The 18,931-nt window shown below is 53.2% G+C and overlaps 1 protein-coding gene across 1 annotated transcript in view; it reads left to right on the top strand.

Moving 5' to 3' along the window:
• The first annotated feature begins 4,429 nt into the window (after positions 1–4,429).
• The window catches only part of CNTN6 (contactin 6), a 143,106-nt gene continuing 128,604 nt past the window's right edge, over positions 4,430–18,931 (top strand). Inside the window, 1 exon segment of the mRNA XM_054594617.1 lies at positions 4,430–4,484. Within this exon segment, the coding sequence (XP_054450592.1) occupies positions 4,430–4,484 (55 nt within the window).

Genomic DNA, 18,931 nt, shown 5'->3' with positions numbered 1-18,931 from the left:
TAAAGCTATTTCAAGTTTCAGAGACTTTAAAAAAAAATAACAACTTTGGAATGGCCAGAGAGAGCCTGTGGAACAATACGTGTTCTTCTGTGGGAGTGTTTAAAACTGTTACTTCTGCATTGAGAAATTCCACGAGAGAAGAGGGAAACGCACGTGGCCTAGAGGGGACAGAGTAGGTCCAGTCATAACAGAGACGGGAACTTAGCCATTGACCTTGGGAACGAGCGTGGCAGCCAGGACCGCGCCTTGTCCAGGCCACAGCCGCCGTCAGCCTCGGCTGGAGACGCGTTGCTGCAACTCTGCCGGCCCTTCCGGGAGGCCAGGCGGGCTCCGCGGGCACACAGGCCTCCGCCCTCTCGCCTTGAGCCATCTTGAGGCTGCTGCTGGGGACCGAGAGCGGTTCCTGGGGCTCCTGTGTGTGGCAGCGAGCGGCGGGAAGTGTGCCTGCAGAGTGTTGCCCCCCCCGCCCCCCCGCCCCGTTGCTGTGGGCTTGTAACCGGGCTCCTCTGATCCGGGCTGTTCCCATTGTGTCAGAGAGTTCTGCTTCCTCGGGCAATTTAAACTTTTAAAAAGTGGAACTTTCACAAATGGCAGCTGATGCATAAATAGGAGCTGCTCAGGCCATTTTGCCGAGCGTCGCCCAATGAGACGTCCCCTGGGCTCTGCCCTCATTACGGGGCGTTGATAAGCAATCAGATGGTAAAGGGCAGTATTTGCTGGGAAATTAGACACTGGGTCGAATCAAACAATCTCAGAGTATGAGAGCTGGGACGAATTTAAAGGTCATTTCTAGGTCAAATCCTTCCGTTCTCCCAGGAGAAAACTGTCAATCAGTGTAATTGCAAATGAATCCTCCGAAGTTACTCAGACGGTTAAGAGAAAGAGGCAGTAGAAGGCGCAACGTCTCTGGGCTCCCGAACTACCTTTTCTTCGTAAACCGGGGCGCTGGCTGTCAAGGGCCAGGCACTCACGTCCTTGCCGAGCGACCGTGAGCTGCGCGCCGCACGCCGCAACAGCACTGCGAGCAAGTGCTCCCCCCGATGGTGGGGGTCTTTGAGGTTCACTGTCGCGGGACCTTTGGCAGGGACACTCCTCCAGGGTCGGCCTCACGTCAGCTTGTCTGGAGTCTTCAGTAAACACGTCACCGAAATTCAGGACGAGGGCCGAAGGAGCTCGTCCTGGATGCCGGTCGTGAGACGGACACGCAGTCCAAACCGGGTGATGCAAGCGTCTTGCTTGATTGGCTCACCCCTGGGAACTCCGGGGATTTAAGCCCGGGGGGCGGTCCTCATTCCGTGGTATCAGGTGTGAGTATGGGCTGTGGGTGGGGGGACACACGCCCAGGGCCACGAAAGGACGTGACGCTGAGATGGTGAGGGAGAGTTTGTTTCTTGGAGGTGCCAGGGCGGGAGGGGCCTGCGGGGTGCGCCCAGGGGCGCAGGGCAGCCGTCGGGGCCGCAGGAGGCAGCTCGTCTATGGCGACGTCAGGGGTGGGTAGCCAGGTTTGGGGGCTTCTGGGGGACTGGAGAGATTTTGAATAATCCCACCCGCCCAGGCAGAAGAGGCCATTCCCGGGTGGCAGGTACCTGGGGGCCTCCGGGGACTGGGGGTATGTGCCTTGTGACAGCCCAGGAGCTCTGGAGCTCAGCGGGGGCGGGCGTGGGGGCAGGCGCTGGCGCTGAGCGCCCGTCTGCCCAGGGGAATGGAGAGCTTTTAGCCACGTCTCCCAAACTGGGTCAGCACGGCACTTGGGAGATGAGGACTATCCACCCCCTAAGTCAACCATCCCTATAATTTACCTTGTAAACTGCGGCTTTGGAGGGAGGGGTGGGGGAGGGTACAGCTGCTCCCTGTGCCATGACACCTCCGTGAGTAGAATCTGTCCTGGGAGACCGGTGCCTGGGCAGGCCATCAGGGCACGGTCTCCACGGGAGGCATGGGCGCCCGCCGGGCGCCCCGGGCAGGTCCGAGCGTCCCTGTGGAGGTCCCGTACCGTCCTGTGCAGGGCGTGTGGGCCACGGGCCCGTGTGTCCGCACGCACATTGCCTGCTGAGTGCTCGGATGGGGGCACAGTTAGAGATGCATCGTGTGTGACCTTGGAAACCAGTCCAAGGACCTCGGGCGTTTTTGCGTTGGCCGGGGAGCAAAGGCTTTAGGATTCGGGCAAAGCCTGTGCTGTGGGAATGCCGTTCGCCCGTGGTGGTCCCAGGAGTGGGAAGGACGAGACGTGGAGGCACCGGGGCCGTTCAGAGCCGCTTTCCTTCGTCTCCGGTGCCAGGGCGGTTCACAGCCGGCGTCGCGCTTCCCTGGACTGCGGACGCCGCCTCTCAGTTCATCCGTGTGACCCCCGTTTTCACTCTGTCGCCTCCATTGCCCACGTCAGCCAGGGCACTGTTGCAGGGCAAAGAGGAAGGTGCTTCTGTCCTGCCGGAAACCCTCCCACCCCAGTGCCCGTGTGCAGCGCCCCATCCCCGCGGCAGCGTGGCCCGCCGGCTGGCCTGCCGCCCCGCCCGCTCCGGCCGCGGCTCGGGCTGCGCCTGCCCGTGGCCCCCGCCCCCGCGCGCACCGGGCCCCTGCGGACACGCGCTCTGCCCTGCGTCGGGGCCTCTGTCCGCGCGCGCCCCGCCAGGGCAGCGCCGCCGCCGGGTCTCACCGGCCCCGGCCCCGAGACCCCCGCCCGCCCCGCGCCCCGCCCTGGCCGCGAGCCGCTGTCTTCCAGCCTGGGCTCAAAATACGGCTTGGGCCCCACGCCGAACGTCCCGTAGCGCGTTTTTCTTTAGTGTGGTCCCGTATTTACCGCGTGAAACTATTAACGTGCGCGCGCGCGCGCGCGCGTGCGTGTGTGTGTGTGAGAGAGATGTGGTATCAAGCGTCTGTGTCTCTCAAAATAGCACGACCGCAAGGGCAGGACCGAAGGGCTGGGGGTTCACCTGCACCCCCTCCGGACCCAGTGTCTCGCAGAGGATGGACGTAAACACAGACAAGTCCATACGGGACTGTTGGCTGAAAAAATTGTAAATGAATGACTGTACCTAGAACATGGTTTCATTTAGGTGTGAAGAGTTAAAGTCTTTGATGTTGAATGAAATGGAAAGATGATGTAAGAGAGAATTTGTGAAGGGACAACATCAACTCAGTGTGATTCTGACCTGAATGTTGTTTGTTTCGGCTTTGATTTTTATTCCTTGTTTAAATTTGAAAGCATTAAACTTAGATATCAAAACATTTAAGTTTAGTAGGATGATTGTTTTTGATTTAAGTGGAAGTAACTAGTAGCAGAAAGAAATGAAAGGTTTTTAAAATTTAAAAATACTGTAGATCAGGAAATGATCAAAGTGCCCTTACTAGCTTTACAGTTAATAAGTAACTTCAAAAAGTATTTGCAGTTGCAAGAAAATGTTTCCGTGAAATTAAGAGTCTCAAAGGGTTCTGTCATTTGAAACGTAATAATTTTATCAAATGTGACCTACGTGACTTTATTCTGAATTTATTCTATACTTCTTTGAGGTTATGAGCCTCTTATTAGATTACTCTTTGGGAGTAAAGGCCAAACAAACACTTGATCTGATATTAATTTATCATTGGAAAGTATAAATGTCAAAATAAATTAGAGAAAACTATGATGTCATCCCATAGGGAAAGTATGTCCATACTTGAAAGATAACACTTTCAGAAATTGATTCCCTGCAGAAATTTTGTAGCACTGTATTAATTTTATTTCTAGTAAAAATAGGAAAAATAGTGTTTTCTAATGAGTATATTCTATATCTATAATATATTGTATAATATTGTAATATAATAAAGTATATATTAGGGAAGGTAATGCTTCCTAATGAACATATTCTCAACAATAGTGATAAAAACACTATCAAGATTGTTTTCATTTACGTTGATAAGAATATTGAAAAATCCATGAAATGTACAAAATCACTGTTAATATTAAGACAGCAATATTTTATCTCATTCCTGATGGTGTAAAAGCAAAAATAAAAGCTAACAACAGAATTGCATCAGTTGGTTTAATAAGTTTTTAATTGTCTTTAACATTTTTAGAACAACTGGACTTCACATTATACTAATGAAAATTTTAATCCACATGGAATTCATTCAGTATAATTTCATTCCAAACCATTAACTGCTCCCACAAATTTGATGGCAAGTGAAGTGTATATCTGAGGTGTGAACTGAAATTATGAAACTTTGCAAAATAGATATATGTGTAAAACATAGACCTTTAGTTGCTTTATTTTGGATAATTTTAATATTAAGTTAAAATACAACAATTCATATACATTTTAAAATATGCATGTTTGCGTATTTGTGATTTCATGACAATTTTGTTTCTTTCAGACTCTGGAGATACTGACTGGAAGGTAGACTATTTTTTCCTGCTTATTATATGGAGAAACTTTGACGATAGCAAGTGAAAATGAGGTTGCTATGGAAACTGGTAATTCTGCTGCCACTCATCAGCGCTCGTGCAGGTAATGGGTTCTATTATTACAAATTTTGATTGATAATCTATAGGTGATTTATTTTTTCTACAGGTCATGCAATTTTCAAATGCATAATACTATGTTATTTGAATGACTAAGTGATAAAATTATGGCTAATATAGGGAGTTTAATCTTTTAAAAATGTATCAAATGCTATTTTTACACAGAACTAAGATTATGTTAATTATAAATCATCGAATATAAAATTTTTTATTAAAAAGAATAGATAATTATGTCATTAATAAACAATGAACAGTAGTTCCTTTTTATTTCCTTTATAGTAAGTTCTTTAAAAGTTGCAGTTGAAATATATATATTTTCCTCAAATTTAGAAATTGCTGTGGTAAAAAAAGCTATATTGATATAGAAGAGAAAGTGATCTAGAACAGTAGATCAGAACTAGATTCACTTTTGCATTTTTTTCTTTCCACCTCATGGCACATTGTCCCATTCAAGCTAAATATATTAATGTCTGTGTATCAGTGAGCTTTGCTTTGTAACAAACCGCCCCAAATCTGTATGGAGTGAAATAACATAACCGCGCACCTAGCTGACAAGTCTGTAAGCCGACGACTCAGAGTGGCTTCGGCTGGGCTGTCCTTTCGGGTCAGCTTGGGGGCCCTGCAGCTCCGGCCAGCTCCTGGGCCGCCTGGGACCTGGCTGGGCCAGCACGCTCTCAGCAGGGACAGCGGCGCTGCCCCCGCCCGGCCCCAGGGCCTCTCGCCCTCCGCGAGTCTGAGCTCTTTCTCTCGGTGCCTGTGCGGCATTCCAGCAGAAACCAGACGTATGCAGAGCCTCCTGACGTCAAGGCTTGTCATCGACACAGTGTCATTTTGAGCGCGTCCTTTTCACCCGTGCAAGTCACCCAGCCAATCTGCATTCAGGGGTATGGACATATGTCCCGTCTCGTGATAGAAGCTGCCACCTGACACCGTGAACGGGCGTGGGAGCCGTAAAGGCGTAGCAGTGCTGCCTTTGTGAAGAGCTGGCTGCCGTCTGCGAGGCCGGTAGTGCCCTGTTCTCAGTTGCCAAGCTCACCTGGGCGCGTGGTCACAGAGCTGGACGCCAGCTCGGCCGCCCGACTCTCAGGGCAGCCCCTCCCCATCACCCCGCGTGGCTTCCCGCCAGCTGTGCCGTGGGCGTTGTCCAAGCTCCGTGTGGTCATAACAGGGCAGCGACATGTTGGGGGAAACACAGGAACAAATGCCCACCCACCAGCTGGAAGCACAGCCCTTGTAAGAGCTGTGTACTTAACAGCAACTCCAAGAAATGGAAAGCTCTAGGCAGGAATCAGCCAGTAGAATCAGGAAACCATATAAACAGAAGAGACATTTTTATCCCTGAGAATCCAGTGGCTAAAAATGCTACGGTTATATTGATGCAAAGTTATTGTGTCACTTGCAACTCTGTAACAAAGACTCAGGTAAAATAATAATGGCCTTCTTTTTTTGGTAATAGGTTTAAAAAGACAGAGTCATCAAGGTGCCCCCAGATTGCCCATGTGTGAATACGATTTCTATGCCTACACTCAGGTTTCAGCGTCCTATAAAATATTCACATTAACATTTAGCCTGTTAAGTGTGTATACTGAATCAGCATAGTATCTCCAAAAGACCTTTCGTGTCAAATTAGAATAAATTACTGTTCTCGCAACACATATCAGATCTGAGAAATTCTCCAGTTCTTCTGTTAATTTTTATTTATTTAAATTGGATGTGATTCAACGTGTCCTTTTGCTTTATACTAACGGGGAAAAATAATCATACATCCTTGGTGTACAATTTCCTTGTGAAAGAACAGATTGGGTCTTTTTTTTAAAAAAAAAGCCACAGCTCTTTAAACAAGATCATCTTTGCCACAGGTGGCCCCCGAGGTAAGGATGCTGGTGACACGCACAGGAGAGCGTGGCTTTAAGCCTGTTCGTGGTTTTAGAGATTCTGTGGCTGTCTCCCTACTCGCAGATTCTTTTAGTTGATAAAATGGTATTAATCATATTGTCTAAAGATAAAGTGTCATTTCTGTGCATATGTTTATCTTCTTCGATTTCCCAGAACGTGCTAATTCATTCTGAAAGGCTAACTCTCTCACAATGGCCTTTCCCTTCCCAGACCACTGTTCGCAGCTTCGACGCATTGGCCCTCCCCGGCTGCCCGCCTGCGCGAGCACGTCTGGCTCGGCCCCGTCCCCTCCTCCGCTTTTATTTTTACGTGACGCCACAGCCGGCCCGGCGCCCGCAGGAGGTTCTCCTGGGAGGCGTAGCCCCTGCGAGCGTGCGGAGAGATATGCCGGAACGCTTTTGAAATTACGAGTGTTTAAAAGTTCTATTATTTTATTGTAGTGCCTTTAACTATTATAAGAAAACGAAAGCCCGGTTAATTAAGAAACATCATTGTTAATAATGTACTTGTTAATTATTTCATCAGTGTGTGTGGTAGGCTAAGAATTGCCCCCCAAAATATCCGGGTCCTAAAACCTGGAACCTGTGAATTCCGTCTTCGAGAGCGAATGGATTTGATGAACGTGATGAAGGTAAAGACGTGCAGCTGGCGAACCCCCAGGGGGTGACGTGCGCCCAGGGCAGGGACGGGCCTGCGGCCGCTGCTCCTGCTCAGAGGCGGGGGCCCTGGGCCAGGCGTGGGCGCCGAGGCGCGGGACGACGGAGCAGGCAAGAGGCAGGTGCGCCCCCTGCAGGCCGTGGGCGGCCGGCTCTGCCCCCGAGGTCCCCCCGCTGAAGCCCAATTTGGACCTTGGACCGAAAAGAACCGTGAGAAAACATGTGCGCTGTTCCAGGCCACCCGGTCGTGGTGATCTGTACAGAAGCCACAGGAAAGGAACACCACAGGCTTCCTCTTCGCTGGGCTGTGCGCCCCGGAGGGCGGGGCGCGCGTCCTCCCGGCCCTGGGTCGGGGTTCAGTCTATTTGCTGAACGGATGAACGGAGGAATGAGGGCTCCAGCGCTGCTGGTCGTGGCTGGATCAGCATCAACTAGAGTAAAACCAGTCCTGTAATTCCTCTGCGGAAGAACCGCCCCGTCTATCCCTGCGCCGTTGCCCTTGTGCTGGGGAGTGACTGTCATGGGACTTGAGAGATGGGACCGCGGTGTCGTTTAGAAGTTTCAAACGGGCCCCATTTCAAGGTCAACGCAACTCTGCCAGGACAGGGCGCCCTCAGCTCCCGTCCCTGCTGTTCCTCCGCCGCCCAGCAGAGGCGCTGTCAGCGTTTAGCAGGGAACCGGAGCCCGCGGCCTCCCCCAGCTCAGCGGGCGCACGGGGTGCCTCGGACGTGCCGGCACCGAGCTGGGCGTTGGCCATCACCGCCAGGGGCCCTCGTCACCCCGCAGCGACGTCAGCAACTGCAAAGGGACGTGCAGGGTGCTGCTCGAGTAGCGAAGCAGGGGGCAGGACACAGCCGCTCTTATTGTCCACACCCCTCGGTCCCTTTCTGCTTCCTGATAAGAATAGTTTTGGGGAGGAGGCCCCCTTTCCCATCAGTCTTTGTGGCCCACGTGAGTGGACTGACCTCCCGCCTGAGCCGGGGAAGTGGGCCCCCCCGCGCCGCCCGGGCTGGGTGCGGCTGTGGTCTCTCCCCACAGAGCCCCGGGGGTGTGGCTGAAGTGAGGTGACGAAGGACGGAGACACCCAGCACCGGACGGGGGGGCCGGGCTGAGGAAGGGCGCGGCGCCGCGGCTCTCGCTGCGAGGCTGAGTGACGAGCCAGCCAGGCGCCCTTCCCCAGCGGAGGCTGCTTTCAGCGGAGATCCTGCCCCTCGAGCCTCGCACACAGCAGCGCTGTGGCCGCCCGGCGCCGCGGATGCTGAGCTCAGGGTAGAAACCGCCTGGGATCGGTGCCTGCCGGCTGCGGGGCATAAGAAAAATAAGCAACAGAGCGAGCACAAAGGAGGGACAAAGGGCACGACTCCCCCTGGAGGGAAACCAGAAAAGCCGCGGGAGATTTAACGTGGACTCAGAAGGCTGGCCCGCCCCAGGGCTCTGAGCCGTCCGCAGGGCTACGGGCTGAAAAACACATCCGTGTTAATAGAATAATTTAGGGACCACACCAGCAAGTGAAGGACAACGTAGGCCTCTAAGTCTGTTTTTCTTTTGGACAGCGCATGGGAAGGCTCCACGGAGGAGTATTGTATTCTAAGGGGACGGCACACAGTGGCCCGGGCCAGTCTGCAGTGGGGGTGTCACGGGGGGGGGGGGGGGGCGGGAAGCAGTGGGGTCTGATTTGTTGATGAGACTGTCCCACGAGGGAGAAGCCGGGCCTGAGTGGACTGGCGGACTCTCCATGTTTCCTAGAGCGGAAAAGGGCTCAGGACGTATCTGATGATGTTCTTTCTTTGAACTTTTGACTTTTTATGTAACATCGGAGAACATATAGGAAGATTTCGAAGCTGGAGTTCAAATCTTTGAATTTGTGTTCTTTAAAATGTTAAGCAAGCACTTGATTAATGAGGCAAGGTGACAGCCGGCGAGCTCCCGTGCTCTGGGCGTTACGCCGGGTGCTGTGCACAGTGCGCGTGATTCAGCTTGGGGACAGCGCAGCGTCAGACACAGCGCCCCACGAAGGACCAGTGTCAGGACGGTCCAGGGCTGGAGGGAGAGACTCAGTCGTAACGAGAGCAAACGTCGCTTGTTTTAAGGAGTTCTGTTCCTGTGACAATCAGTATTCATGTCATCTTAAGAATTCCTGCCTACTTTTTATGTTGTATTTTAACAAAATTGCGTTTTTTAAATGGAAGGCTGTTTAAGCAGCCCTCTTGGTCCCTCAGTGTAAGTGGGCTATCAGCGCGGTCGGTCCTGCAGCGGGGCCAGCGGCTCAGCTCGAGTCTCGGCTTTGACCCTGTCGCGGAGGTGAATTCAGACCCAAGCAGCTTCTCAGCAGAGCAGGATTCAGGCCCTTTGGCCACCCTGACTGCTGTGACATGTCTTAACAGGACTTAATGAGCTGCTTCTCCTGCTGTATCAGTTACTCGCAGGACTGAGCTGGGACTAGAAATTGTGAGACATCTTTCCCATGCCAGTTGCATGTCATGTCTATCGACACATATGCTTCTATTCTTTTCCAAACTCCTCCCAAAGTCACGGACTCTTAAAACTTGAGTGAAACAGTTTTGGGGGGGCTCATGCCAGTAAAGGAAAAATCCTGTTTGTCAGCACTTTGACACAGCTGGTGGTTCTAAAAATGGAGCAGCCAGAGGTGAATCGGGGACGAATTCTGACTCCTGCGTCCTCACTCTCCACGGACCGTGATAAAGGACGATGGACCCGCTCACAGATGCTTCCGGGTCCCTCTCTTTCAAGCATAACCTTGTATTGCATTGAGGACCAGAGGACAAGGACTACCAGAGAGAGAAGGGCCGCAGGAGTGGACCACGGTTTCTTGAGAGGAGGATGCGGCGCGCCAGTCGGCAGCAGCAATCAGACATCTTTGCTCAAGGACCCTGGGAGCTCTAACCGGTGTCCCCGGGGACCGAGCGTGATGGATGCTGAACACACCGCAGCCCCCGCTCTGCCTCCCGCCCCTTCAGATGGGTTGTTAGCCTAATGGCGCCTGTAGGAATGGAGCGCCAGGCTATATTTTTAAGTCAAGTGACATCTTTGCATCTCTAATAGAGATAGCCCAATTTAGAAATGCTGAAAACACCATTTTTGATGCAATCCCTACTGATGAAGGTGGCTATATGATTATCAAATCTCCCTGCGAGGTAATTGATTCCGAAACCCTAATGGAATTATGTTCTGGGACTGATAGCAACACCAGAAACAACCTTCTCGTATCAACATGGGCAGGTCATGGTCGGTGTGCAGACGGGGTATTCGTGAGGACGCGGGCCTTCCAGAGAGGCAAGGCTGGAAGCGGGCTTTCCAGCTTGAGCCTCTGAAGGGGGCCACGGCTTCCGTGGAGGCGGTAACATCAGGTTGTGTTCACTGTAAGGCACCCGAATAGCCACACCGCCAAGTGAAAGGACCACCACGGGGTTGATGAGTGTTCCTCCCCCCACTTAAGTTGGCCCTGAGATTTAAAATCACACCCCGCACAGTGGCTAGCAAGGCGCTCAGCACCCTGGCTTCCGACAGCGTCCCCAGCCGCCCCTGCACAGAAGGCCCCTCCGCCTCTGATGCACCGCAAAATATCACAAGGGCCCCTACTCAGGGCCGTTGCGTGAGCTGTGCAGGCGCCAGCAGCGGTCTTCTCCAGAATTTTCTGTGGCTGGCTCCTCCCATGGCACCCTCAGATCAGTCACCTGCGTCGAGGCACCTTCTCTTGGAGCCTGTTGGAGCGGCAGCACCTGGCCTCCAGCATGGGTCCCGCCTGTCACCCCTTCAGCCTTGCAACCGTCTTCAGTCCACGTGGCTCTGGCTGACGTGAGCTCATGGACGCCTTTGTGTGTGACGTGTCCACTTTCTGTCTGTGTCCAGGGGAACGCAGGTCTTGTGTAGGCCAGGACAGTTCCCGTCCTCTGCGTGGCTCTGTGGCTCGCGCCCAGGGCAGCACCCGGCGCGCAGGGAGCGCCCCGTGAATGTGTTAAGTAAGGGATCACCTTCCGACGTCAGCACTCCCCAGTGCTTTCGGGATGCTGGTGGGTGTCACGAGGCTCTGCCGTTCAGCATACGTGTTTCAATCACTGTGCGGCATCAGACGGGCACTTTCTACTTTAAAAAAAAGATAAATAGTGCACAGAGCTACTCCTCGTTTATGAGGCTCGCAGACACCCTTTGCTTTGATGCCCTTGACACAGGCAGGCGTCAGCGCAGCGTTGCTGGTGCAGGGAGCCCGGCCCCACACGCAGCCAGTGCTGGTTCAGCGCGATCAGGGGGCAGAGACCTGCTGACGCTGTGTGGGACTTAGTCTAAACACTTGCAGTTTGGGCCGCATTTTATCTCATCATCTAGTCATTCATCCCTTTACAGTTTTAGGGTTATCAGTCCACTCAACCCCCTAGCCCATCCCTTTTCCCCGAGACTTTCTAGAAGCTTCCTAACTGTTGTCCTGGCTTCGAGGCATCAGCTGTACCTTGTCCAAGAGGCAGCATGTCAACACAGACTCCTACGCCACAAACTCTCATGAAGACAGCTGGTTTTGTCACCGTTCTGAGCCAAGACTGCCACAGACCCCACTTCTAGGAGGTTCAAATGGTCTAATCAAGCGTTCATGTTCCATTTGCTTCCGCAACTATCGAAAGTTCTCCAACTAATTCAGTTCCACCTGTGTCGGGAGCTCTGTGTCCTCTGGCACCGCTCACGGGTCCTTCCCGTGGGGCTGTCCTGCCAGCAAGACCCCCGTCCAGCTTACCTGGTCCCCACATCTCTGTTCGTGGAATGCCGGCCGCTGCATGGCCCTCCTCAACCAGCCTTTCTCAGCCAAGTTCAAACGTGACCGCCACTCTGAATAACCCTCCGGCATAAAACAATCCCCCTGTCTCCTTACCTCGGATCCATGAAGAATGTTATCACCTCCACGCCCTTGCTTGAAAGAGGTCATTTTTCTTAAATAGAGACTCACTCTGAGAACTCTATAGTATTTATTTTTGTTGAAAATAAGTTTATAATCATGGAATTCTCAGTTCTAAAGGGAAAATAAAGATGGACCTTTAATATTTGATTCCTTATACCCCATACATGGCGCTCTACAGTTTACAAAGTGTTTTATGTACAGCGTTTCATCAGTGTTTGCAGCTGGGCAGAGAAAGCCTCCTTATTTCTCTCCTGGAGCCAGAGAAGCTGAAGCTCGAGGTAGGAGGGTTGATAAGGACCACCGAACTAGACAATGGCAGGGGTTACGACGAGAATCCAATGCTGAGATGGAAATTTGGGCCGCTATTCATCCAGGACATCGCTGCTTGACACAGCTCCCATTGGTGCCAACAATGGCTTTTTAAATTGGGCGCTGGCTCTGCCTAGAGGCTAGCTTCTGCTCAGAGTGTGGTATGATTTAAGGAATTAGTTTCCGAAATTTTAAAACCAACAACGAGGTGTAACGGCAATAAGCATATAAAGCCACCTTATTTATGTTTATGTTATATACATTATAAAATACAAAGCATATACATTAGCAAACATGTTAGACCAAATACAGAGGTAGAGAATTCCTAACTTTCCTTTCCTCCCCATGACTTGCTCAACTTGCCCGCTGTCTATGAGCAAAGGCCTCACTGCAGAGGGCACATCTGAAAGACAAGGAGTCCAGTCCTTGGCAGGGGAGTCAACAGGAAGCAGCAAGCCCTCGGCATCTACAGCTGCCCTCCCCTCACTGGGATAGTAGGGGGCGCTGGCAAAGACATGCAGCCAGGTTCACAACATCATGGTGAAAGCACATGAAGGACAATTGGGAAAACATAGATATAATGCGTCTGCCTTCAGTAAAATATCATGCAAACCGTAGAACATATTTTCAAGTCTACAGACATCATTTGAGGTTGTAGAGAGATGCGTTGGTTTACAATAGCTGTGTAACTAACTACCCCTCCCCCCCAATTAGTGCTTTTAAACAAGTCATCATTGTTCATGGCTCTGCAGCTTGTCTCACTGCTGCTCCCACGTGCCTTCACTGAGTTGGAATCAAAGAAGCCAGAGGCTGGACAAGGGAAGATCCTCTTCTCCCCTGAGCTCCAAAGCCATGAACAGGGGCGGCATGGTGTTCCAAGTACCTCCTAATGACATGGATTTTTTGCAATTGAATACATTGTCATTTATTTCCTTTCTTTCATCTTTTTTTTTTAAAAAGGAACACCTTAGTGTATTTTACATTGGTGTGAGCTGACACACCAGCTAACGCGTGTGGAAATCACGGCTTTCTCAGACTTCACTTTCCAGTGGAGTGAAATTCCACACCAGAGTCCAACCGCTGGCGATTCAGATGCTATTGTGTTCAGTTTGGTTGTTGGCTTAACTCTCAGTGCCAGTTCAGCGACGCCTCACACACTGAACCCGCCCAGCGAAGTCGGCACTCAGTTCAGGATGCAGACCCTGGCCCCCATGCCCGAAGGCCCGCCAGTCACTGCTGAGACACGGGGAATACCAATGACTTCCGATCACATTGGGCAGTTTCAAATTTTATATGGAAATTATACGTCATACAAAACTGATCTATGTCATGAGTCTCTTTAATGATAATAATGGTAATTGTTACGTCTGTGATTATCTGTAAACAGGTGTGTATGTATAAGGTCATGCAGCACGTCCTTTTTCCCATCTGACCTTCCGCTCAGCATGAGGTCGTGAGAGCGTTAGAGTGTCTGTGGTCATTTGTGAGTGACCTTACAGGGTTCCGCTGTAGGAATGTTTCAGGCTTTACCTTCCCTTTCTGCTCTTGATGGGCCTCGGGGTGTATAGTTTCCATTTTTTGATTGATCTCTGTCCACAGGATTGAGGTGTAACTGACCAACAAAGCTGCGTGTGTGTCAGGGACACAATGCGATGGTTCCATATACTTGTGCATCCTGCGACGGCTTCCCTGATAAGCCAGGGCCCCGCTCGGCCGCCCGGTTGGGAGATGAACGGCCCCGTGGAGCTGAGGGGCAGCCTGGGGGCTGTTGTGAAATGAGCTGCCCTGCAGCCTTGGAAGCTGCTGAGGAGGTGGATCTGAGGAGTGTGCGCTCGCTCTCGCTCTCTCTCTCCCTCTCCCTCCCCCACGAAGGGGCTGCTCGGCCGCAGTCACCAAGTTCGGGCACCGTGGTTGGGACAAGGGCCACAGAAAGCCACCGTAGTCTGAGCGTGTCAGGCACCGTGGAGTCGGTGGTGCTGCCCTGAAGCCTCCGCCCCTCCCAGCGGGTCGCCCTGCGCCGGGAAGTTCGCTGACTCTTTCGACAGATGCGCACAGGGCCTGGCCTGTAGCCCCTCTGCGCAGCTCGGGGTTGATTTCCAGAATTGTGTAAACAGGTGGTTAAACACAGCCGTTATTCAAAATTAAATTATAGAACTTAAAATGGTTATATTTAAAAGGTAATACATATTCGGAACCCAGTACTTCCTGGCGATTTTAGTGCATGGCGCTATAGTTTAGGGTCTCGGGGCGGTTTCTACCAGTGCGCCTGCGCGGGGCAATGCGGGACCGTGGGGGCTGCCGCGTCGCTCCCCAGGCCCGCACTCAGCGGTGCCCTGCTGTCAGCTGGGAATCGGACCTGGGAGGGCCCATACCACCCTCGCGTGGGGTTGTCGGAGGCTACCGTTGCGGGGCTGGGGTGAGGGATGGGCTGCCTCCCAGCCTTCAAAGCTTATTGATTAGCCTGCCTGTCGTCAAAGCGGTCAATCAGTTAATTCACTGAGTCCCTCAGACACTGCACACAAGCCGTTAACATGGGGAGACAGCCTGAAACCGGTGTTTAGCAGCCGACGTGGCAGGAAGGTAAACAGCCATCTGTAATCGTTCCGTCCTGCTTGATCGATGCTGCGGCCTATTTCCAGCAGAAAACCGAGTGCCGGTCAGGGAGCCCAGAACCGGGACCCACAGGACCGCTGGACTTGGCTTAGCAGCGCTCCGTTTCCCTCTCCCTTCTCTGTGTGGCTCTGGGTGCGAGCTGACCAAAGAGGGAGCCGAGATTCGCCAGATGACACTGGTCTCCAGAAGCCCCGTGTGAGAGCTGGTGATGAGAGAGACGCGGGCGAGCGGACAGCCTGACCAGTCTCCGTCCGCACGTCCGGCGTCCCTCCCATCCCTGGCGCGGAGGCCCAACCGCAACCCCAGGCCGCCCCCGGCCTCCGGGGACAGTCCCCACAGCAACCCCTCCCCTGTCCCTGTGACAGTGGACTCCCTGGCTTTCCAGATCCCCTCGTGCAGCTGGACTTGTCCACCTGCTCCAGTGCCCAAGAGGCTGGTTGGCGACACTGCTGTGGCCCTAAGTGAGCAAAAATAAACCCCCCAAATGAAGGGACAGTTGCAGATACCAGAAAGAAATGGCAAGAATTGTAAAAATGCAGACAAAGTAGCCCAGAGTTTTGTTTCGAAACTTTGGCTGCTGATAAAGTGAGGCTAAGCAGCTGTCCAGTGTCACATGACTAGTATGGGACAGACTTGGGACGTGGACCCAGATCTCTCCAACCCCGAACCCAAGGAACCTCCACGTCTCACACGGCCTTCGGCAAGTTTCTGTGGGGGTTCCCTTTTGTCCTTTAGTCAGTAACGCTATTTCCGGCATTGCCTGTTTGGGCGTTGCCCGAATGGATGCGTCTGTGGAGTCTTCAAAGACGTGGAAGCTGGACTGCGAATGGAATGGGCTCGGGAAGCGCCCCTTCCCAGAGGAAGCTGGGCCCACGCTGCCCACTCAGACTCGCCCGCGCAACCTCACTGGCGCCAGAAGCAACCTGTCGCTTCTCCGACTTCCTTGTCCGTAAATGTGTGTGTTGGGCTCGGGAGTGTTCATTCCTCCCCACACCCCACATTCTGTGATTTTTCCAGTGCCCTGGGAGTTTCTGGCTCGCCAAGGGCTCAGAGAGCGTCCTGGAGAGGAACGCCAGCCGCGGGAACTTCTGCAGCCTCACGTCGCGCGCGGTGCTCCCTCGAGGGCCTCCCCAGTGGCTCTCTTGGCGGATGGCCCGCACTTACCTGACTTCGTGTGAGCCTTGCAAAGCGGGGCTTCTCTGCAAACCTTGGCTGGAGGTGCTTCTCGGGCATCACGTGCCGCAGTCCCTTTTACGAAGGTTCTGTTTTTCCCCTGGGAGCCTCCTGTTCTTCTAGCCTTTGTCGGGGTCCCTGGCAGGCCCGTGACCTTGTAGACGGAGGGACCGTAATGATGGCCACGGAGCCTTCGGTCCTTTTTCTCATTTCTCTCCAGATGACCACTGTGGCAGGAAGTGCAGTGGAGTCCCCAGCGGGCTCATGAAATCTCAGTCACCACTCAACGGCTATTGGTCACACGCCCCCTGCGGCTCCCTCCCCTGCCCCGTGGCTAGGTCGGTGGGGGTGAGTGGGGGCGGTGACTTTGGGGGCGCCTTGCTTCCGGCCGGCGAGGCGCCCGTGTGGCTGCGGGAGAGCGCGGGGCAGGCCGGGTGGCGAAGGAAGGGGCGGCCCCAGAGCTGGGAGGCCCGCGGGGGTGACTTCAGGGGGGAGGCGGCCGCTGACCCCGGGGGTCAGCTCACGGGGAGGAGGGCCAGGCTTGGGATTGGAAGGCGAGGCTCGTGTGCACGCCCAGGCCTCGAGCCAGTGTTTAAGGAGGCCCCACAGCGGCCTGTCGGGGGCTTCGGAAGCTTGGGAGGCAACGGTAGCCCCGCGGCCGCCTTTGCCCTCGGACTTGCCCGCGTTGAAACCCTTCTACCCGGGTCTCCGTCTCTGCGCAGGACGGATAACAATGCCTCCCTCACGCGCGAGGGTGAACCTTCCTGCCGTAGGCTCAGGATTGGAAACAGTCACTCCACGGTCTGGGATGATAATCCTGTTCTGGTTGATTATTTTGTCCCCTTGTCAGAATTACTCTTCTGACACCTCCCTCCCCATTTCTGGAACGCCCTCGGCCCCTGTCCCTTCCTTTATTGCAACTGCACCCCAGGTCCCGGCCCCTCCCGGCTTCCTGGGGATCCGGAGGGCGCGCCTCTGCGCAGGGTGACCGCCTCGGCCAGGCCCGCGCCGTCCTCCCTTAGAGCTGGCGCCCAGAAGCCGCCCTTACATTCTAATTCTCTTCCGTTGTAACAGCTCTCAGAGGCAGCCCTCTTTTCTCTGACTGGTGGGACCGTGGAAGGTGGCCTGCTTTGCTCGGAGCTGCCCCCACCACACAGGGCGGAAACCTGGGGCGGCTCACTGGGGGCGGAGGCCAGGTCAGGGGGAGCTGGCCTCCGGGATAGTGCGGGTCTGCACGCACCCTCCAATCACGCAAGCTGCTTCGCTTAGTTATTCCGCGACTTCGAGTTTTTGAGATTCCCTCTTGTTTGACAAAGAAAATGGAGTAACAAAGTTGGTATAATAAGGAATATAGTTTATTTTTCTTTATGTATTTTTAAAGCGTTCCGATAATAAGGACTGTCACCCACACCTCTGCGCTACGTCATACTGGGACACAGTGTTACTTACGCTTAAAGCATTTGTGTGCGCCTGTATCCCAGGTGTTAACGCGTGTGCCGTTTTGAGTCTGTGAGGTGACGGCTTCCAGCGCGGTGTGCCCTCCAGGGGGTCTGCACACGGGGTCCTGCACCCTGGTGATCTGTGGGTGTCATGTTGATGCCTCGTGGCTTAAAGGCTGATCTTGGGAGCCTTTTATTCTGCTCAGTTGGCGTTACTCTTTATAAAGAAGCCAACAGCAGTAACATTGACGAGAGGCTGCTCAACAGACGATCCGCTGTCCCTCGGCTCCACGCCTTTCTGCCCCAGCGCCCTTGCACCCACCTGGGCCGCCACCCCGCGAGCCCCACCGACAGCCGTCCTATCGCCGTGGCAACCATGCCACAAGACCTTTTCCTCCCGTTTCAAAGTTTTATACTTTCAGGACACTCAACGCGCACTGAGTGATTTCCAGACGCTTCTCTCATTCATCCATTATCCTGGTATCTCCTGAAGCGTTTCTAGCTGCTCCTCTGAGAGCTGTGCTCAGGGATGGAAGAAGAACCTCCTCGTGCTGTCCCCGCGTCCCAGGGAGAGGACCAGGCCAGCCCGGCTTTCCTGCACAGGAACGTGCAGTCGGCGTGTCCCCGCGGGATTGGGCGAGGGGTGCGCTCCCTCTCCAGGCCCCCGGGGAGAGGGCTTTGCGCAGACTTGGTTCCCAGGGGCCTGCAGGAGGGCGTCGTGGGGGACGGGAAGGACTGATTTCTGAAGTCACCATGGAACTAGACTCAGCTGTTCCTTCTGCGCAAGCCCTGGGTTTTTACCAATGCAAAGCCGAATCATCGCCCTGCGCACGGAGGGAAAACACGCAGTTGGAGCGAGGGTTCTCTCAGCTTAAAACGCAGCGCGCTCTCGTTTATCTTGCTGCCATTTTGCCCGGCTTTCTTGCTTTTAACCTCAAAACTGTAACTCGTACATGAACTGTGCATATATTTATATCACACATTTCATATGGAAAAAAAGAACAGAAAATCGATGGAATATGCTCGCATGATGGTGGCGTAAAATTAAACACCACTTCCAGCTCCGAAAGCGCGAGCCAATTGGAATGGGTGTCAGGCACCTCTGGCAGCCTTTTCCCTGCATATGTACAGGTGTCGCGTGGACAATTTAATTTCTTTCTTTAAAAGGAATCCTGGAGAAAGCGATCCCATAGCTCTCCAAGGATACGGCTAAAGGTCAGCTCCACAGGAATCCAAGTTGAATGCATAAAATGCGTTGTCTCAAATAATTACTTGATTATAATTATATCGTTGATTTAAGTTACTAAAAGATGTCAGTGTAATTTTCACAGGCTTGGTCTCTTTTTTTTCTTTCACACGTGATCTGAAGTTGTGGTTTTTAAAAAGGGCACATGGCGCAGTCCGCATACATAGGCATAGCCTTGCAATGGCCGCAGATGGT

The sequence above is a fragment of the Pteronotus mesoamericanus genome, unplaced genomic scaffold (genome assembly GCF_021234165.1).
Source record: "Pteronotus mesoamericanus isolate MK-2021 breed Mesoamerican mustached bat unplaced genomic scaffold, CSHL_Meso_final scaffold_533, whole genome shotgun sequence".
NCBI lineage: Eukaryota > Metazoa > Chordata > Mammalia > Chiroptera > Mormoopidae > Pteronotus > Pteronotus mesoamericanus.
This window is presented reverse-complemented; position numbering and strand designations above follow the sequence as displayed.